The sequence below is a fragment of the Dermacentor andersoni genome, chromosome 7, assembly GCF_023375885.2.
Source record: "Dermacentor andersoni chromosome 7, qqDerAnde1_hic_scaffold, whole genome shotgun sequence".
Classification (NCBI taxonomy): Eukaryota; Metazoa; Arthropoda; class Arachnida; order Ixodida; family Ixodidae; genus Dermacentor; species Dermacentor andersoni.
This window is the reverse complement of record NC_092820.1, coordinates 166,531,118-166,553,562: the sequence shown is the minus strand read 5'-3', so window position 1 is coordinate 166,553,562 and position 22,445 is coordinate 166,531,118. Positions and strand designations below refer to the sequence as shown.

Below are 22,445 nucleotides of genomic sequence, written 5' to 3'. Positions count from 1 at the left end.
GTCGTTACTATGCGTCGCAATAGAGCAGCACTCACCGTCATGTCACGTTGACAGTCGCACTCACCTAAAAGACTTGACCCGCGTCCTCTTGCCCCGTTAACGTTGTAACTTCCTAGACATATACAAAGATGCATTTGTAACACATGTTGTGGCATAAAATTCGCAGATTAAAAATGGATTACAAAGAATTTAGAATGCCTTTAACCTCACCTAACTGAAGAAAGTGTTTACGGTACGCAGGTTCGTACAACAGCGATATTTATCGCACATGCATTTCGGGAATATAGATTAAAATGTGTTTTAAGCCGCTGGTCTGTTGTTTAAGATCTGCTTCCTTCTACGAATGCTCTTCTCTGTTTGTTCTGGTTCCTTGTGTATGCAGACGTGTAGCAATTCTACCTTGGAATAAGCGCATTCGGTTTTGTTTTCTCGTATCTCCTGCGTCCGCAAATTGCGAAGCATGATTATTTACTCGGAGGGCCATGAAGTGCTCTCATGGTTCTCGCGAGAATTTTCGTACCTCCACTAAAACTTTTGCCCGCTCTCGTTAAAAACTTAACTCAACGTCTGCTATGCTAATTAGATTGCGTTTAGGAGGAATTCTAGGAAATTGAGAAATAAAATGTTTCATCTGTGCAATATTTTTCTATATATCCGCTGGAGACCTGAAGGCACCACAAGGTTATACTCGTTGTTCGTGTCGATGCTTATCACCGAATAGTTTGCTACGAATATTAAAATTTGAAATCCCTATTTTAGTTTATTGGGTAGTTAAAGACGAAGTCGTCTTATCTGCGGATATCTGCGAATTCGGATGGGTGTGTGTGTGTGTGTATATATATATATATATATATATATATATATATATATATATATATATATATATATATATATATATATATATATATATATATATATATATATATATATATATGCTCAGGATTCGCAGTAAGGTATTAATTGAAAGTTGGCGCTTGTCCTGTCTCAACTGGTTTCTCTTCTTTACTGCGCTATGTTACTTGCCAATTTCAATTTTCTGTAAACTAAGGTTAGCAGATTTCTACTTCTGTTTACATTTCATTTTAATATTCTGCATTGTTTACTTGTTTCTTTGTTTGAGCCAGGCTATCTTTGCTATGTACTGGGCCTGAGAAAGGAGTAACCAGCACCACACATGATAGAAACCTCTCCTAGATGCACATTCAATTGAAGAGAGCATGGTCATAGACGGGATACGTGAAAGAATATAACACACATTTTATGTTCACGTCATTGCACATGCGCTCTCACAAATTAGATTACCTTCCAAAACTCCGACATAGCCATTGCACATGCGCTCTGACAAACTCTCATAGTCTTCGCGACATGTTGTAATGTGTGAGAACGCTCATTCACTAGTATTCAATCTGAGAAGTGTCTCCTATTTATCATTCACCACATGACGAGCCTTGAAGCGCAAGCAAGTCTGGTTTCTGTTATCACGGTAAGCGGCTTTGCCGCTTGTGTGTCGGGCTGTCCACTGCAAGCTTCTGCTTTTATCACCTCGCTGGAGCTGCCATGTTGCAATAAGAACACCCGGTCCATAATAAGGAATTCGTGCGTTCTAACTCTGGCTGAAGTCAGTATATTTTTTTATGTTGAGCGGCATTTCCCAATGACCGAAAACAGGGCAAAGATTGATAAAAGTGCCGGCTAACCTAACAAGGCAGTCCAACTAAAGTACTGCCAATTAAGCTTCGTGGAGAAAACATAACTGGAAATGACATTTATTGTAGCACACCAGTAGCAATAGCTCAGCAGTGTGGCGGCTGGACACTCTCTAATGCGGGGAATACAGAAAGCTGTTGGCGCGGCAGCGCACCTACCGCAATTTTTTCTCAAATTCAAATGAAAGTGTTCCCATCACGTAATGCAAGATGACGAGATTTTTTTCGATGACAGGCATTAGTGCTTAGACCGTGTCGAAACGGTCTGATTGGCCTTGGGTCACCAATTGTTTTGTATTGCACGCCCCTTTTTTTGTGTGTGTGCCCTCTGCCGCGAGTGCAAACCCCTAACAGAGAAGTAAACCGGAGATAGAACCCCACAAGGCGGGAAGAGAGGAAGCGACCGCTGAAAGGGAGCACTGTAGAAATCCAGGCACACCCCGCCGACTGGACATCACTTGTACGCATGAAATGCATTGCGAGAAATAAAGTCGGCGCTCCTGTCAATCTTCATGTGCGTGAGAGACTAACCAACCGAATGAGGGTATTACGCGAAGACGCCTTAGTAATTTTTCGCCATCGCCATTTCAAGTAGCCCTCATTGTTCTTAGAAATGATATCGACCGCTCAATGATATCAGCCATTTCTGCCTCACTGTTACGTCGGTACCGCCATTTTGACACCAAATTCAGTCTTGGGTTATTGTAAGTTGTTCTGAGCAAGTCGTGAATTCCAGACAATCGCCGATCCGTATAGCCTGCTCACAACAGTACTTAATTCTTTGAAGACGTCGTTCTTCTTATCCAAGCAGTACTTGACGTCATGCTTTTTTTTCTTGTTGACTTTATCTTTCCAACTGTTGAAATAAATGCGATACAATAGCTTAACGCTGGCTCACGCACACTAAAATAGGAGGTGTTTTCAGAAGCACCAAAGGAGGAGGAGGAGATAGAAAGGAAGAAGGCAGGGATGTTAGCCAGAAGAGTGTATCGTTAGCTAGCCTACGCTAGGCAAAAATAACAAAGCGTAATGCGAGTGCTATTTTTTTTTTTTTTTTTTTTTTTTTTTTTACGGCGAAGCTGTATATTTCTCGGGTTCCGGGATTGCTTAGTCGCCGTCGACAGAACACTCGACAGAAAACCATTCCACAAACTGAATCAAAAAGTACCTATCTCCAATTGAATTGCGCATGCAAGACGTACCTCAGTATTCGTTTCAATAAATAAAAGCACGAAACAAATGTCAGAACGACATGGTATATACTAAGGCTCGTTCGAACAATGCAAAGCACATAGAGTTCGCCGCATGCGTTTCCCGTTAATATTGCGCATGCATAAGCTGCAGCTCTGCGAAGCGGCAACTGTCGCATACGAAGCAAGGAGTTATGTCACTACACTTTCATATTTAAAGAAACAACCAGCCTTTCAGCCGATTTCATTTGTTTGGTGATAGCGTTACGGAAAGGACACGCATAGTAGGACTCCAGAGGATCAGCGTGAAGGTGATGAGCTGTGACGGGAACAGCAACGGCAATATACACAGCGGGGTCTAGACAATTGTCTTGCTGCCAATCATTTCAGTACATTGCTCTGTCGTTCAAGGCTAAGTCACATTGAACTGTCGGATCAGGTGATACCCCAGTTTCGCTGGCTAACTACCTTCAGAGCCCAATTTTTTCTTGCAACTGCTGTAGAATAAAATGCGGCGCAAATCTTATCACACTAATGAACGTTTTCGTCTAAAGCCCATGATTCTTGTTTGTTCAATGTATGGCACGATTTCCCTGAGTTTGTATATCTGACTGGCATGCGCGTAGATTATTGTGCAACTTGCTGTAAAACTAGTTTTTTTAATAGTGTTGTTCCTTCTTGTCTAACATTTTCTCATTTCTTTTTATCATTTTCAAGTGAAAGTGAGCAGCCATCACCACAGCGATAAAATTTAAGGACTCCCTTATAGGTGTACGCAGAATTCACAGTTGCACGCTGTTTGTTCTCGCTGAACAACTAATGTACAGCGCGTATTGCAATAACAAACACATGAAAGGGATAGGAGAGAGCACAGACTACCATTTCTTGCACGAAAAGCGAGCAAGTGATAATAAAGGCACAACGAAGCTAGTATAGAGGAACAGGAAAGAAATATAAAGGCGTCGGAAAACTTGCTGCAACGATATTTATGGCACAAGTGCGGCCTGTGCTTGCATGGTTGCAAGGCCTTTGGAGACACGAGCATCCTACAGTGCACCTGGCTGACAAACCAGCGGAAGCCGGATAGATGCACCCTCACACTCCGCTCTATCGGCTGTCCAGCTGAGCCAGGACAGCGTTCTGTCTTCCTATGAGGGCACGAGCGTTTTGTCATGGCCTCCTCCATTTAAATAAAAGCGTCTTTCCTTTCTTTACATCACATACGTTGACCGCTGGCAAACGCTGACGGTTTGGTTGATATCATCCCGTGCGCCATTGAGTTGCAACGCCCGTAGCTTAACTAACCGCTCAACACTCCAACTTTGCGAGACGCCTTCAAGCAACCCGCAGGGCTCTTGCTTCCGCTGCGCAGCAGCAGCTGTCTAGCGTGTTACGTGGCTCCAACGCGTTACCTCGTCGTCCGGTTCAAACATCGTTAGAGGAGATGGAGCTCGTTTCCGATCCTTGCTATCGCTTTTGAATGCACCGTCCCATCAGAACCATAATTTATAAATAAATATTTGGTCATATCACAAATATTTAATATATAGAAGGAGATATCATACCGGGAACACTTGCGAAGAAACTATTCTTATATCTAACAACTCAAAGCAAGCTGCAATAAGGCGCAACTGCCAAATAATTCTAATCTGTTAGCATTAGGAGTGTGCAAGTGGAAAAATATTATACTTGTTTCAAGTGTGGGAAGCCAATCACGTGGGGGAACGTATACACAGTCGAACCCGGATATATCGAACCCACATGTAACGCATTATTATTGTGTAGAACGAACCGCTGTAAAATTCCATTGGAAAATTATGTATAATATTTTTATTTTATATATAAAATTACTTACATATCGAACTCTTTTGTTATGCCCTTCAGATTCGATATATGCGGGTTCAAACATATATATATGTTTGAACCCGCATATATCGAATCTGAAGGGCATAACAAAAGAGTTCGATATGTAAGTAATTTTATATATAAAATAAAAATATTATACATAATTTTCCAATGGAATTTTACAGCGGTTCGTTCTACACAATAATAATGCGTTACATGTGGGTTCGATATATCCGGGTTCGACTGTGTATACCTTCTACCACGTAATTGGGGTAATTGGACATCGCAAGGAGAAGCGTTCGTCCTGCAGTGAACATAAAGATGATGATGATGATGAAGATGTGATGATGATAGTGACGTGTCGACCATCAGTTACACTTCGCCCCTCGAAGAGCGAGAACGCCTGTCGAGTGAACTCCTGAACAGGACTTCGGCATGTGGTGCACACGGTTGAAAACATGCATCCGGGACCTGACGGAGGTGCTAGCGCATTTCTCTCGCATTTGCCGCTAAATCACCACTGTCGTTTTTTTTTAATGCTTCTTCTAATCCCCATGTTCTTGGCCTACTCGCCGCTGTATTTTTTGACATTTTCTCTCGAGGCAGCGACATGCCGCTGCTGTACCCTTTAATAGCCCTTTAATAGCTTACCCTTTGATGTACTTTAATGCCCTTTAATGCACCCTTTATTCAGGAAAATGTTTGCCTTTAGCCTTGTCCCCTAAGACAATCTGAATATTGCCAAAAATAAATCAAGAAAGAAAGAAAGAAAGAAAGAAAGAAAGTCGCTCAAGCCCCTGATTGAGTTTGGGAACTTATATCATTGGTGAGGGGTAACTCAGGCGCGAACATCAATTTACCGGCGAGTTTTTGTTGCGAAATGGAGCTTAGCCTTGTATGTGTAAAATAGGTTTAAATTTTGAGAAAGAGTACAGGGTTCTGCGACACGTGAACTACTACTAGTGCGCGTCAGAAACCCCAGAGCCTTTCATGCACTTACTTGTTACGAGGCTCGCATGGCATAAAAAAAAGAAAATTAGACAATAATAGAGTGCCAAGATACACGCTGTTTCTCGTCAAACCAGTGAAGTTCAATATTGAAAAGCTTAATGAAGAGTAGGAAGAAAGGTAAACTTTGCGTTGCAGTGCTGATAGACTTCAGTTAGTTTCCCAATTTCCAGTCGCAGAGCCCCCTATCTAAAGCATCTACTTTACACAAATTATTATCATACGCAATAGCTCTACGCGCGTCTTAGCACTGAGATACGAGACCGTTTATAACGCTCAGCAATTTTGTTATATCTATACTGGTGTCTTGGCGGCATCGCTGTTGCCAGGCAGCATCCGGAGCCCTGGCGAAACCTTCACAAAAGGAAATGGCTGTTCATGGCGTTGCTCAGAACAGCCGCAACAAAATGCGGTTAATAGGTGGTGATGCCGTTAAAATTTACTCACTCCTTCCTTTAACGAGCTCCACTTCTGTGATTATAACCACCACGACAGCAACTCGGACGGTGATTAGGGCGACCTTCATTGTTACCTGCCTCACCGAAATTGGAAGCTGAAGCTGTACATTTGCGAATAGGTTCTAAACACATCTGATGAGCGTGCGATTAAAGTAAGCGCAGCTTGCGCGAAAACAGCTTACGTGAAGAAGAGGCGGACATTGTTAGTTAACAAGTGACAATACGACTGAGGCTGTTTCTTTTTTACGTTTACTTTCTATCGCTTTCCCCCTCTCCGGCTCAGCAAGGTCCACTGCGCCTGACTATAAAGCAATAGAGTAAGCGAGAACAAGCGGCGATAGATCATGCTAGACAATCGGACGCAGTGGTTCAGGTGCCCTCTTCACGTTCAAATGTAGTAATACATAAGGCAGTATTGCCACCATTGTGCACGTGCGGACGGCATACAACGCTGCACCGCCGCGTGACAAATAGTGACAGAAAGTACAAAAAGTTTACGCAATGTCACCGCGATTTGCGATAGCCGGCGAGACGCCTGTAAGTATAGATGTTGTTCTGAACAGCCTGCAAGGGTACCGACCTACAAAATTTTCACAGCCAGCTGCAGCTGTGGGGATGGCGAGCTTCCCAGAAGCGACCTTCGAACCCTTCCCCACCTCTGGGACGATCAAGTGAGACAGAATCATACCCCATGGATAGGCTGTTAAAGCCATTTGAGGTCGGGAACAACACAGCCTTGTTCCTAGGAAATTTTGAAAGGATTTGTGAGAAGATGAACTTCGGTCTGAGTACGTGGCCACAGCGGTTGCTGTCTATGTTGCCGTGTGAGGCTACGGAAGTAATCACCAGACTCAGTGCGCAGGTTGCATACGGTTATGCAAAGGTTAAGGCTAGTCGTTTGAAAAAGTACCGCCATTCAGCCGAAGCTTCTCGACAAAGGTTTACAAGCACAGGCAACAAGGATAGCGAGGGATATCCGGAGTTTGCATATAGCTTAAAGGCCAACCTAGTCGAGTGGCTGAAAAGCGCGAAAGCGTACGTGAGCAGAGACACGATTGTTGAATGCATGTGCCTAGAGCAGTTTTACAAAAGCATCCCACAATCTGTGAAGCTGTGGGTGCAAGACAGAGGAAATGTAAGCACTCTGGAAAGTGCGGCTGAATTAGCCGAAGAATACGCAACGCGTAGAATGCTGAACGCCGAGGACGCAAATTCATCACCATCATCATCATCATCAGCCTGGTTACGATCACTGCAGGGTAAAGGCCTCTCCCATACTTCTACAACTACCGTGGTCATGTACTAATTGTGGCCATGTTGTCCCTGCAAACTTCTTAATCTTATCCGCCCACCTAACTTTCTGCGACCCCCTGCTACGCTTCCCTTCCCTTGAAATCCAGTCCCTAATCCTTAATGACCATCGGTTTTCTTCCCTCCTCAATACATGTCCTGCCCATGCCCATTTCTCTTTCTTGATTTCAACTAAGATGTCATTAACTCGCGTTTGTTCCCTCACCCAATCTGCTCTTTTCTTATCCCTTAACGTTGCACCCATCACTCTTTCCATAGCTCGTTGCGTCGTCCTCAGTTTAAATAGGACCCTTTTCGTAAGCCTCCAAGTTTCTGCCCCCTACGTGAGTATTGATAAGCAAACAGCTATAATTTATTTTTCTCTCTAGTGATAGTGGCAAACTGCTGTTCATGATCTGAGAATACCTGCCAAACGCACCCCCAGCCCATTCTTATTCTTCTGACTTATTCTTCTGATTATTTCAGTCTCATGATCCGGATCCGCGGTCACTACCTGCCCTAAGTAGATGCATCCCCTTGCCACTTCCAGTGCCTCGCTACCAATCGTAAACTGCTGTTCTCTTCCGAGACTGTTAAACATTACTTTAATTTTCTGCAGATTAATTTTTAGACCAACCCTTCTGCTTTGCCTCTCCAGGTCAGTGAGCATGCATTGCAATTGGTCCCCTGAGTTACTAAGCAAGGCAATATCATCAGCGAATCGCAAGTTACTAAGGTATTCTCCATTAACTCTTATCCCCAATTGTTTCCAATTCACGTCTCTGAATACCTTCTGTGAACACGCTGTGAATAGCCTTGTAAAGATCGTATCTCCCTACCTGACACCTTTCTTTATTGTGAATTTGTTGCTTTCTTTATGGAGGACTACGGTGGCTGTGGAGCCGCTATAGATATCTTTCAGTATTTTTACATACGGCCCGTCTGCACCCTGATTCCGCAATGCCTCCATGACTGCTGAGGTTTCGACTGGCTTAAAAGCTTTCTCGTAATCAATGGAAGCTATATATAAGGGTTGGTTATATTCCGCACATTTCTCTATCACCTGATTGATAGCCTGAATATGGTCTATTGTTGAGTAGCCTTTACGGAATCCTCCCTGGTCCTTTGGTTGACAGAATTCTAAGGTGTTCCTGAGTCTATTTGATATTACCTTGGTAAATACTTTGTATGCAACGGGCAGTAAGCTGATCGGTCTACAATTTTTCAAGTCTTTGGTGTCCCTTTTCTTATGCATTAGGATTAGGTTAACGTTCTTCCAAAATTCCGGTACGTTCGAGGTCATGAGGCATTGCGTATACAGGGTGGCCAGCTTTTCTGGAACAATCTGCCCACCATCCCTCAACAAGTCTGCTGTTACGTGATCCTCCGCAGCTGCCTTCCCCTTTTGCATAGCTCCCAAAGCTCTTTTTACTTCTTCCAGCGTTCCTTGTGGGATTTAAAATTCCTCTAGACCATTCTCTCTTCCATTATTGTCGTGGGTGCCACTGGTACTGTATAAATCTCTATAGAACTCCTCATCCACTTGAACTATCTCATCCATATTAGTAATGATATTGCCGGCTTTCTTTCTGAACGCATACATCTGATTCTTGCCTATTCCTACTTTCTTCTTCACTGCTTTTTGGCTTCCTCCGTTCCTGAGAGCATGTTCAGTTCTATATCCATATTTTACTTCCTTATGGCAACTGTCTTACGCTTGTTGATTAACTTGGAAAGTTCTACCAGTTCTATTCTAGCTGTAGTGTTAGAGGCTTTCATAGATTGGCGTTTCTTGATCAGATCTTTCGTCTCCAGCGATAGCTTACTGGTATCCTGTCTAACGGAGTTACCACCGACTTCTATTGCACACTCCTTAATGATGCCCATAAGATTGTGTTTCATTGCTTCAGCACTAAGGTCCTCTTCCTGGGTTAAAGCCGAATACCTGTTCTGTAGCTTGATCCGGAATTCCTCTAGTTCCCCTCTTACCGCTAGCTCATTGATCGGCTTCTTATGTACCAGTTTCTTCTGTTCCCTCCTCAAGTCTAGGTTAATTCGAGTTCTTACCATCCTATGGTCACTGCAGCGCACCTTGCCGAGCACGTCCACATCTTGTATGATGCCAGGGTTAGCGCAGAGTATAAGGTCTATTTCATTTTTAGTCTCGCCATTCGGGCTCCTCCACGTCCACTTTCGGCTAAAGCTAATGTTTCGGAAATGAACGCGCGCTGGGTTAAATACTTATTGTTGGTTTTTGAGACATTTGCGGAATGATAGACTATATGCCCCATTTAGTTGACTAAGGCGAAATAAATCATAAAAGTTGTAGACTATTTCATGCCATAGTGCAAATTGACCACAACAGAAATAAAACCAACTAAGTTTCACACGATAATTACAGAGGCTTGCTCGGAGAATGAATTTATTGCCCTTGCAAATAATGTTTCCATGTAAGAAAATCTTGACTATTGGAACGCACCACACAAATGGCAGACAGAAACTCGGCTCTATATGACGCTGTCACTGTTCTCTGCCATTCGTATCTCTGTTATTCGTGTGCTTTCAAGTTACCGCAATCTCGTAATCAACGTGAACCAATTAGCCTCATTTATTGATGTGCTGACCTCATTAACTTTATTAAACCTTAGTACCTGCCGTGGCGGCGTACTGGTTATAGCGCCGCGCTGCTAAGCACGAGGTCACAGGATCGAATCCCGGCCGAGGTGGCCGCATTTCGATGGGAGTTGAAATGCAAAAAACGCTCATGTACTATGCATTGCATGCACGTTAAAGAACCTTAGGTGGTCGAAATTAATCTTGAGTCCCACACTACGTCGGGCCTCATAATCAGATGGTGGTTTTGGCACGTAAAACCCCACATTTTAATTTTTTAAGGTAAACCTTAAGCTTCAAGCGATAACAAGTAAATGCTACCTTAGCTCACCTTCAATGAGCTGACGGTATACCCTTGTAGGCAAGAATCAAGAGAAACCCAGAAGAAATGTAGCGATGCGTTAAAGAAATAAAAAGATGAGGATTTAATTTTCAGCTCTGTAAGCCATACGCGATTATTCGTCAGTCGGATGAAAGAGCATAAGGTTTTATTTCGTATTCCAGGTGTATACTTACAGGCAATAACTGAAAATGACGTTAATGGACAAAATAAATGTTCCTTGACTTTAATGGATGACATTGTGATTAAGGATATTGGTATTGAATTGCTTTTGAACGGTTTACATCTATCAAAGGCAGCTGGCCCTGACTTCCCGCCAAATTCTCTCCAGAGGTCCCCTGCGGCCGCAATGTTATTATAATTCAATATTACTTTTACTTCATTCAGCAATGGTTCTGTTCCGGATGAGTGAAAGTTAGCATTCTGGAGTTAGCAGTCTGGACCACAAAACCTTGCCAGGAACACCGTGCCACTGAATTAACTAGTGTGTATGCTGTAAGGTTACGAAACGTTATCTACTGGGCCATATTAAAGCACGTTTAAAGCAATACATTTCAGCGCGGGTCCCAGAAACATCTGTCGTGTGTGATGCACTTCACGCAGTTAGGCCAGCGCCCTTCCACTCTATATTACAGGTTTTTGGTAACGCTTCTGAAGTTATCCCTTATCAACTATCGTCACAAGAATTGTCGGACTGCAGTATTTTACCTCACGTTTGCACTTGGATTACCAAATACCTTCGCACCATATGCAAGTATGTGGTTGTGAGCGGAGCTGGATTTCGTATTTCGAAGTTCATGTCTGGTGTATCACAGGGTAGGTTCTATGTCCTATACTTCTTTTCGCCAAATACAAATGAAATCAGTGTTGATGTTGAATCACAAATAAAGGATCTTTGCTGATGAGTGAAAACTGAACAAGACTGTTAGATATGAGAATGGCTGTTGCACGGCAAGTCGGTTGACAATCATTCGAACAATCAGCCGACGATCAAGCACAGCACGTATTCCTTACCTATTGCCCTTTGCCAATAGTTTTAATTGAAAGATCTCCCGCTCCCAAAGGCTTTTTTTTTTCACGTCCTCTTTGAGCAGCGCGAGGACGTCGTGCGACAGCCAAACAGAAGTGTTCGGGACATCAATATATTGTAACATAAATACCGAAGACTGCAAGTGCTTTTGACGGAGTTTTCTCCAGTCGGAGTCAAACAAGGTTAATTCGTTGCTTCGCGTACGTTTCTAGGTTGTTCCTCAGTTCTCAAATCTAAAAGACGTGCAAGCAAAAGTGTGCCAACAATAGCTGTATTTAGAAAATTTAATCTTAGCAGAACACTCATATTACGCTGATATCCTATTACATGATTACAGAAAAACCTTATCTTGATTGCACCCATAGCCAGTAGAGCGGACCCTGTTCAGTTTCTTCTCAAACCGATAAAGGGAACGGCATGGAAATTAATAGGGTGAGGTCAAATATCATGTTTAGTCCCCTACGCGGGCGAGAGAAAAATGGGAGCATGCAAGGAAAAGGAAAAAAGAAAGTACGCCATTGGGGCCAGCATCTCGTACAAGGAATGCGTGCTTGCTAAGGAGGCTGCATGCTGTGAAGAGAGCACCGGTAATTCCCTTCGTGTGGAAGAGCACGCACTGTCATTTTATTTCTGTAATATGCGCTTAATAAGTTCTAATAGTTCTATCCTGTCTTACGTCTTGCGTGCGCAAATTTGTGGAAGTAGTGATAGAAGCATTTTTCACCTATGTTAGGCGGTGTGAGTGGAAAAGGGTCGGCGACCAAGGCTGACAGCGCACGGCGTAGTGAACTCAACGGCAACTGTTATCCCATATACGGGCTTCCGGAGCGGCTATGGCTGAAAGCTTGACACGACACGAAGCTTGGCCATTAGGGGCCGCGCTAGCAGCACACAAACACAACGCCTACCGAAGCACACGCTGCGCCCCCCCTCCTCTGGAAGACCTGTCCGGCTGCAGAGAAATGTACTAATGTACAACAGGGAAATGTGATAATGCGCTCGGTGACGCTAGTAGAAGTTACATCCGGGCCACTTTCGAATCGCCAAGTTCCTTTGGCTCAGTTCAAGTTTAGCACTCCTCACCTCGACAGGCAATGGTCTGCTGGATATTTAGACGCGATGGGCGCGTCCATGAGGGGCTGGCTGGGTTCATCCACTGTAGGTTCTGAAACTGCACTACCTGGTGCGCTGCTAGACGTAGTGGTCGTAGTGGCCCCTGCATGTCTTGTACAACCAGGGCTACAGGGCTGAATTCATTACACGTGGCGCTGCTAAGGTGGTACATAAGGTGCTTACTAATAAAGGTGGACCAATATCACGAAACCAGTCCTGAGTTCCTTGGCCTGAGAAGCCGAAGCAAGAAAATTCAATAACATTATTTATAGTTGCGAACGAGAAAAGGTTGTTGTTGTTTCGGAGACAGATCTGATGCTACGCATTCCCTGATGACCTATATTTAGCAATAAGCTTGATTTGACCAGTGTTTGACTAAATTGCTTGAATAATTTACACATTCCTTTCCTCAGTTTTGTGTTATGAGTCCTCTATAAATCGAATGATCCCTGGTTTTTCAAGAAGTGCAGAAATAATTACTGCAACTTTTTCAAAATTACAGGAGGGTGAGCGAGTTGCTGCGGATACATATTTTGTTTGAACAAAGTGAGAGAAGTGCAAAAAAGATAGGAACGAACAGAGGTCTGTGATGTAATCTCAAAGGATTCATTTATTGAAAGGAGAAGCTTAGTTCAATGAAATTGAAATATGCCCATCATAAACAAAAATTGAACACAACATGGGTGTCGTGAAATTCATAAATCAGGAAATTAGATAAAAATATATTTCAGTTTTCAACTTCATTTTCTGTTTCTCCTTTCTTTTTTCTTCTTCTTCGGAGTCTCTCAAGGAAAAAGGATGACGTTCCTGATGCCTTCGTAAAACAGAACAATGAGGCACTCCAACGAGGGCCATGCCTGTCATAAGCGGCTGCACACTGTGACAATTGTATACCATATTGCGCCAGCTCCTGAAAAGAAAAAGAACAACTGAAAGAAGAACAATTCTACTTAAAAATGGTAACTCTGCTGTATAATCTTGGTTTCATTGCAGGTTTAATATGAGATTCAACATCCATAACCTGGTATAAAAAGGATTATTAACCCAAAGTTCATCTTTGATTGTACCAGCCTTTTACACTTTACCAATTTCCTTAAACAAAAAGCCAGAAATTTATATAACAACGAAAACAATAAAATAATTCTAAACCTGATGTGAGACTGTTGCTTACATACAAATTTTATAGGCGGTCCGTACATCCATCTTCTCGTATTAACAATAAGAATCACGCTACATTCATGATTCATTACATGAATCATGAATGGTATTGTTGCTGTGTTTATTTTTAATAATCTGTAAGTTTCAGTGTTGCGTTTTATGGTTAACCACTAATTGTATCTGACGCCCAAGTTGCGAATCCCGTTATGCTACTATGCTATGCCACTCCGAAACTAACAGGATGGTGTTGCGTGCGTGGTGGCCCCGTCCGCTTATTGAGTGAGTCGATTTAGGGTTGCGTAATTCATATATATATATATATATATATATATATATATATATATATATATATATATATATATATATATATATATATATATATATATATATATATATATTGCCGACGCACGAACGGACGCCTAAGAGCTACGCTCTATAAAAGCGTTCTGTATTAATAAAAGTAACCCGAAAGGCAGAAAAGAAATTTCAATAGCATATTTGACATAGCATCAACAAAAATAATAAGTTTTCAAAACGCGAATGAACACCACGGAACGTGTTAATCGTGAAACAGTGGTGCATAATTTTGGCCTATTAAACAAACTTAGCCGTACAAATACCACAACTACTACTCTGCTGTAGGGATATTCTGGCAGATTACTTTATTCTAGGCGTTTATGCTACATAAAGGTCAGTCATCTTCGACGAATATATTAAGAAGAGAGGGCACAGAGTAAGTAAAGCTTTCCTTGCTTCAAGGCACCTGGGGTTGGAATAAGTCATTTTTCTTTGTGTCTTGTCTCCCGCATAGTGCTATTTTCTTTAATTTGTGCGACCAAACTAGCAAGCTAATAGTCACACTTCAGTAAGCGTCTGTATTTCAATATTCACGCGTAGTTATACATTACAAACACAGAAAGAGCAATAAATTCCAGAAATATATCTTTTGTTGGCCAGGGAAGAGGCACATTTGCTATACAGCGTACTGCTATATCTTGAAGCGTATTCAGTCTAGACATGTTAGTATTATCCACGGCGCACAAAACAAGGCTAGAGTATTGAAACTGCGAGAACATGAACGGGTTGGGAAGCACTTCTCTCTCTCCTCGCCACCACATGGATAGACCCAGGTGCGTCGCAGACTCCCAAACTGCTTCTTTTGACCAACTCTTTAGATACGTTGCAAGGAGTCGCATCGCAACAAAAGAATTCTGCGAGGAAGCTCTGCTTTCTTTTTCAATTTAACTTCATTGACAAAAAAGGAACATGAAAAACCGCTATTTTTTTACTTTCAATGTGTTCTTTTTTTTCAACCACCTACATGTCTAGTAAGGATCAGAACACTGCTGTAACGCAGCAGGAAAGTTACGAATAAATGTCATAAACGATGTTGCTTACTGAAAGTTGTTGAAATTGGGGTCGCCTTTTTGAAGTATCAGTTTTAAAAGTGCTGGCGATCAGGTTACGCTAGAACATTGCGGTGAAGTATGACAGTCGGCCATAGAGGCAATGTCAAAAATTCCTGGATGTGTGTGCCGAGGTGAAAAGACGTGACTCTGGCATCGTTCTTCCACTTCTCTTCTTAGCAGCTCTGAACACGATGCCGGCATCACTTCATTGCATATTGTCCTTAACGTGTTTTCGCCTCAACAACCCGCTACCTAGCAACATGGTAATCATTACTCTGTAATAAAATTTGTATCAATCCTATTCTAATAAAACAACAGTATATGCTGACCATATTTGCATTTCTAAGCATTGAAATATTCGGGAAAACCGAGTACACATATGGATAATTTTATCATGGTAACAAGTTTAATAGTCCACTGAATATTTTTCTTCATTGTTCATCACCGCCGCCAAGAACAGACGCGAGAGCCATTGTGTTGGAAAGAAACTGCGAAGTCATTTAGACCATCGTCGTAAAGTATGTGTTTGACTTCATGGAAACTCTTCGGCGCACAAAAGGGAGCAAATGTGGAGACGAAATGCCACGCACTGAAAATTTACCATTTAATACTTTTCCATTATGAACAGACCCCTTCCATACACACCTCCCGATCGTGGATACAAAAGTATCATTGAGCTTTACTGTTGGCCTGCTTTTTTATTATCTGACTAAAGTACATGGTTACATTAGGCACATGACATGGTCCAGGCTTGCTAAAAATGAAAATGTAATCTCTCTATTCTGTAGTACCACACAAAATGGCTTCTCCATTGGTGTCTTCGTTTTTTATAATGTAAAACCACTGCTTGCACTTGTGAGAATAAGAGCAACCGAAGGTGAGCGTCCGCCTGTACCGCAATCGTGTGAAAACGTTCTTCGTAATTTTGCAAAACGCATCCCCTTCGTGACATCCCGAAACCAACTAGCCCAAATAAACATTGTCAGTGACGACTGTGTCAAGATCGTCGATAGGCAGGCGGCTATATGCTTAAACCAATGAAATTCAAAAATTCATAAGCTCGCGACTGTAGGTGCACACCTCTCTCAGCGTAAAAAAAAAAAAGGTCGAAAGACTGGATGCGTTAAGCAAGGAATGTGCTTACTCGACTCCACGTAGCCATCAATTCGTTTATCTTTCGTATGCGCTTGCATATAAGGTGCGCTGCGCAATCAATCAAAGAACATACCTGCTTTTTTTTTCCTCTGTCGCCGTAGCTGCGTCTTAGTGCATGGCGTACATCCTTTAACGGTCTGTGGATGAGAATACGTAAAATAATATTGTCGCGGTTTGTATTTATTTACAGATATAAAGATTTACTATAGAGATATACGTAACCATATGGGCGTTCGAGAACGCCCAGAAATACAGCGCAGGCACCGGACGCAACGCCCGCGTATACTCTGCGACGTATATACAGTAGTGAACAAAGAGATACCGTATTCCGCATTCGTAGCCTGTGAGGTAAACTACTCAGAATGTTGGTGCTGCGTTATGCTTGACCGCTGGTATAGGAAAACAGAATCTTGAGCAGTCAATGCCATTGTACTTTATTCACCCCGCATAGCCCGCCTACCATGGGCATGGTTTGGGTATTCCGAAAGTGTTTCACAAGAAAACAGTATACGTCAACCAGCAGTAAAAATAAAAGCGCGCTGTTAGGAGAAACCTTAATTATCGGTGAGGACATGAGCCGAACATGTCTGGCATGCTACTAAAGGTTTATTATATAAGAAGGGGTCAAAGCACGAGAGTACAATAAAAAAACTCACGCCTATTCACCCACACAAGAACTTGGAAAGGGGTGGCACTGAGCACCACAACATGAACAATGTGGGAAGGGCAGCAGGGGAGCTTTATTGCGCCGTCAATAACCAAGAAAAAGGATGCATAGAAAGGCAGGGAGGTTAACCAGAGGCAGTTCCGGTTGACTACCCTGCACGGGGGAAGGGTGAAGGGGGATAAAAAGAGAAATAAACAAAATGTTATCCACTGTCAAGGTGCAGCCAAAAAGACAGAGGTCATATCAATCTTTCGTACCCCCCGCGGTAGCTTAGTGGCTAAGGCGTAGCTCGACGTCACGGCTTCGATCCCCTACACGGCAGCCGCATTTCGACGGGGGCCAAATGCAAAACCGCTCCTGCACTAAGATTCACGTCCGTGTTAAACGATCCCACGTAGTCAAAATTAATCCGGAGTAGCCTTCTATCGCGTGCCTTATAAACAGATTGTGGATTGAGGACCACTTAAAGACACATAATATAGTTTAAAATAATCTGAGGACGCTTAAAAGCGTTTCTTATGAGTTGTGAATGCGAAAGCTTTGTTTTTCCAACTGGAACGACTCTGCGCGGTCCTTCGAGTTTTGCGCTGCGAGCAATGTGCCAGCAAGCAGCAGCCGGCGATGCCAACGGCGCGTGCCACGGACGCGGCGATGCCCCTCACGCAACACCTGGCACGCTTACGATGAGCATGTGTTGTCTTTCGCCCGCTCTGGCAGCGCCTCCTAGATAGCTCGAGGCCTATGCACTACGATCCATGACGTCACGTTACCTTACACGACTGTCGTAGGACCTAATGGTGGTGCTCCCGAGTAAGTCGCGGTGATTTTGACGCCACCGCTTTCGTCCCGCCGGGCTTGACAGTGAAAATTCCGGTCCAAGTAGCATGATGCCGTAAAGCAGAGCGACCAGAGCCAACGCCTCCTGCTATCTAGGAGACGTTGGCTCTGCTCTATCGAGAAGCACTCGTGCGGAGAGCGACAGCGAGGGTGACGTGGCGTCGCGGCGCTGCCTCCTCCCCTCAAGCGACACCTGGCGCGCTGGCGCAGCTGTTTGCTTTCGCCCGCTCTGCTCCGTCGAGGCGAAGCTCGTGACATGGGCGTCGCCGCCAACGGCAATGCGAGTTTAGGTGGTGTTTCGCTGCAGCAGACGACAGACGACGGCTGTTTCGCTCAGTGAGCTATTTCACGCTTTCGCATAAAAATTTAATACCTCTGCGCCGATGCGATGCGCCGCGCGAGGCAACGACAGTGCTAACTTTCTCGCAGACGATAAACAATGGCGTACAACAACTCCTCGAGCAAACACGGGTCGCTGCATGTTATGCGTACTACGCAGAAAAATACTAGGGCTGCACGCGAGGTGACGTTCGCCATCAACCCACTACTCTCGTAAACGCTGAAGAACTTACACGTTTTCCGTCAACATCCCTGTCAATGATCGTCGATCAACGCAAAGAGCAAAGGAAGCTTCGCTGACATCGATACCTACAGTGCGCGGTATCCCCATGGTTTCACTTTTTTTTTTCTCGCCCTCCCCTTCTCTAAAGTGCAGCGCCGTACCCCTAAAGAGGTGCAGAAAATGGGGTCCTCCCCTCTCCAGAGTCACCCTCTCTATTGCTCTCTTTCTTTCTGGCGGTAGCGATAGCTTTATAACATGCACTGAATAGACCACAGCGTTGTACACCAAGCAGACTGCAGTGAATACGCCAAGTCCAATCGTTGAGTCTATTATAGTGGTCGACCAGCATTTATAGAATCTGGTGACCTGTGAGCGTACACTGAGTCGGTGTTACGCCAGCCGTTCGCGCCCCTTCACATTCTGAAGCAATTAGTATCGCTCGAATTCCTCGCCAAGTACTCTTTTCACTAATCTTAGCGCGAAGGAAACGACCACACAAAGAAGGACAGAACGCACGCTATCTTAGAGAGGCACCGTAATCTATTCAGTTTAAAATAACGTAACCTAACTTCTCCAAAGCTAAGCTAAACTAACCCCCGAAAGTGTGATCGAACTTGTCCATAGCTTAGGTGCAGATCTGATGAGAACAATATAGACAGAAAAAAAATTAGAATAATGAACATCTTTCACAACTACAATCATTTATTGCAATAGTGCCCTTTCTTGGCTACAATTGTGGAATAGCGAGGTCCGCATTTTCAATATTTCCAATACTGTGACAGTTATTAAACAAGAAGAGTGCTCGTACCGTACTGCTCTGTATCTATGGTCGTTTGGTTCCCTATAAACATATTGTAGAAGAAATGTAGTCACTAGCCTGAAAATGTTATCTCTAAATGCTGTTTCCCACCTCTCTTACTGAGAACACACTTTCTTCGGCCTGCCTTCCTCACCTTTCTCTACATGCTGCCGGCTACGCCCTCTTTCTGTGCATGTTCATTTTTTCTTATTTTTTACAGTCATGTGCTCACGTATTACTGCTTCAAACAGCGCGGTTTTTATTATATCTGATCTGCGTTCAATAAAATAATGCAAGGTTTTGGAATCGATGACTTGTGCGTTTGTAGCGAAATAAAATCTCAGTGTGACGAAAATTGCCTCACTAGCTCTAGTGTGTACGTGTTTTGGGCAATTTTAGTCGACTCTCCATAACTCAATAAAGACTAAAAAAAAGCCAGTTGAAAAGCACTTGAAGTACTTTCTGGGGAGTCACATAAAAAATTTGAGGCGTCTTTTATTTGTCAATGTGCGTCTTCATATCACACTTCTCAAATTTTGTCTTTTCCGTGGTGGAAATTCCTGTAAGCACTACAGCTATCGCAGTGTGGTTTGTTCGGTCCGGTCGAACGAACAGTTTACAAGCCTGCATGAACACAAAAGGTTGCGCCATTTCTCGTGGTCCACGAGTAGACAAAGATAACTGAGCAATGTTGTTTACAATAACGTTTCTACTAATCAAATGACGAAATTTTGCCATATATTCGAAATTTATTACAAGCATTGAGTTTTATGGAACAATATGGGCCGAAAAGCGGAAGAGTGGCGAATGTAATGCTAGGTCGTAATTCCGTACGGACAGTTAACCGCAAAAGTTTACGGGACGCAGGATCTGCCAAGAAGCTGAATTCTCGCGAAGCGTGGTCACACTGCCTCGATTTAAATGTTGCAGCATGTAGTAGCCTTCGCAACCTACACAGAGATTCATGAAATACGAAGTGTCATGCCTTAACAGTGTAGCAATTTACACTTGAAGGGGAAACCGCATCCCGTAAACTTTTGCTGTTGACTGTACATATACATAGATATGGCCCGTAGAAGGAGAATGCATGCCAGCAAAGAAATTCCCCCACGATGGCACCAAATCAGGCAAGGTAATATTTAAGGAACTGCAGGAATGTTCGCAGGCATCATATAATAAAACAAAAATACCAATAAGACATTTCAATTGCAAGAAATACGTTCTTAGAATATTAATAAAGGATTTTATTTAGATTTGTCCTGCCCTATAAAGCACGCCGCTATCCACTCCGAAGTTCTTACCAAGCAACGTACCAAAGCAACAAGTATGATCTACCTCTCTCGCTTTTCTCGCTTTGACTCGCTTGTCATATTGATTCTATCAACGCGCTAATAGATTTTAAAAGATCAGTACGATAAGTGCACCAAATAGTGTACGCTGTTCGCGCAGGGGCAGATAAGCATCTTTTTTATCTGTATGATTTGGTATACAGTTCTCACCCGATTCGTGTGCCATCTCTAAAGCCTTGAAAATGACCCTCATTGAATGGTGACGACGCCTTTCCCATCGCCTCTCCAGAAATTGTGTATCAACTGCCGTGCGCGCGCAGCTTTTCCGTTTTGCAATAATATTCGCGCTTAAGAGAATGGCGCAACAATACTCACAGCCCCCGTTAGCACCACCTTCAGCTCCTCCTTCCTCTCCACCCGCACCCTCAGCACCAGCACCTAAAGAAAGGCTGTGGTTACAAAACTTCAAGCATTACAAGTGCATATGTGTAGGCAGACATCGCGAATTGCGCTTAGCGAGGCTGCTAAACGTAGCTGGAGTTAAAGCTGGTTTTGTGCGCCTTTCACGGCCACATCTCAAATCATGTGGCTAGGTTAAGGCAATGATTCACCAAGAAAAATTGCCTACCACGAGCTCAGCATGACGGCTTCGAACATAGCAGCATAAGCTCGCCGAAGTAAGCATTTTTTTTCTGTACGCTTATTAGGCGCATTTTGATTTATGCTGCATACAAAAAAGCCATCAATTGCAGCTCACTCTTTCTGTCTAGTCTGGAAGACTGTTCACCAAAGAACGTTGCCGAGGGCCACTTTCGTTGCGCTATGGTGCCTTTCGCGAATTACCCTGCAGCCCTTTGAACAGTGGTCCTTCATTTGTCTGCATCTCTCAAACATTCTCTCGCAACTCTAAGACTCACACAAGCGTAGCCAGGCCGCACGTACAAAATTTAGCCGCATTCTTACGCCTAGCAACATAGCAACGCTTCAATTTTAAATGTAACATTTTTGTGATATTATTAAAGGTATCTAGGCATATGCAGCCGCCTCTTGAAACCCGGTGCTGCTCTTCTACTACAGCGTGGTGAAAAAAAAATCATTAACAATTGTCAAAAATAAAACCAGACTGGCATGCATAAGTTACTGTAGAAGAATTTCACGATACTCATTCGTCAACGTTCCTAAACGTTCAGTAAATGCGTTTTGATATAGTTTCCGCATTATAAAAAAAAGAGTTCAGGCAGTGTTATAAAAAGAAACAGCATCAAATCACATTGGCTTGATAAGCGGTAAGAATTATTACGTATTTGAATATTAATATAAGCTAGCACAATCTAAACAAACCTTATGCCACTGGAATTTTTCTAGTATTCAGATGGAAACACAAATACACACACCTGGCTAAACGTTACATAGTCCACCACACATATGAACACATATCGAAAGTCGAGAAGCCGTGGAGCATGCTAGACACCAATAAGTCAATAGTCCTGCATTGGGAGTAGGTCACTGTATTACATTACCACATCCCCACCATCATCCCTGCTCTGCCGTTAACAACCTTACGAATAAAATGGCTAGTGTATTCAGTGGTTACACGAAAGTAGTAAGGCTACGCAACAATTTGATAAGGCCCGAAAAGATAGCTGGAGAGCCTTCTCAATTACCTAGGAGCTGGGTGTTAGAAAGGTCAAAATGCATGCGGAAGCTTCTGGCTAACAGTAGAAGCTATGTTTTTTTATTATATATATTTCGAAGTTGTGCCATTACGAGCACGCACTGCTTCGCTTGATGAGCGGCTATCGTACATATCATAAACGTCCTGTTGCACTTCGCCGTTTAATGCCAGAAAACATTGGAAGCTGTTAAGGAAAGTCTGCAATTGCGCATGCAGTGCTTTGATAAGCGGAAGCGACAAAATCTGCGTGTCATGAAAGACGCCGCTGATTCGTGTTCGAAAGCCTGGTGCGTTTCGTATT

At 43.2% G+C, this 22,445-nt stretch overlaps 2 protein-coding genes and 1 long non-coding RNA gene across 5 annotated transcripts in view; 1 reads left to right on the top strand and 2 right to left on the bottom strand.

Moving 5' to 3' along the window:
* LOC126533109 (uncharacterized) overlaps positions 1 to 6,388 on the bottom strand; it is a 43,005-nt gene extending 36,617 nt beyond the window's left edge. Inside the window, exons 1-2 of the mRNA XM_050180372.3 lie at positions 6,197 to 6,388; positions 65 to 112 (exon numbers count right to left, since the gene is read on the bottom strand). Coding sequence (XP_050036329.1) covers positions 65 to 112; positions 6,197 to 6,275 — 127 coding nt within the window. The 5' untranslated portion in view covers positions 6,276 to 6,388. The remainder of the gene's footprint in view (positions 1 to 64; positions 113 to 6,196) is intronic.
* Positions 1 to 22,445, top strand: part of LOC129385288 (uncharacterized) — a 482,098-nt gene that overhangs the window by 404,353 nt on the left and 55,300 nt on the right. The gene's annotated exons all lie outside the window — the stretch shown is intronic.
* LOC129385286 (uncharacterized) overlaps positions 16,388 to 22,445 on the bottom strand; it is a 48,418-nt gene continuing 42,360 nt past the window's right edge. The window contains exons 10-11 of one of the 2 annotated variants that reach the window (XM_055071820.1): positions 20,845 to 20,907; positions 16,388 to 16,452 (exon numbers count right to left, since the gene is read on the bottom strand). In XM_055071820.1, coding sequence (XP_054927795.1) covers positions 16,445 to 16,452; positions 20,845 to 20,907 — 71 coding nt within the window. In that variant the 3' untranslated portion in view covers positions 16,388 to 16,444. Of the gene's footprint in view, positions 16,453 to 17,036; positions 17,136 to 20,844; positions 20,908 to 22,445 lie in introns of those variants that run through there. The other variant, XM_055071821.1, reaches the window with a different exon arrangement.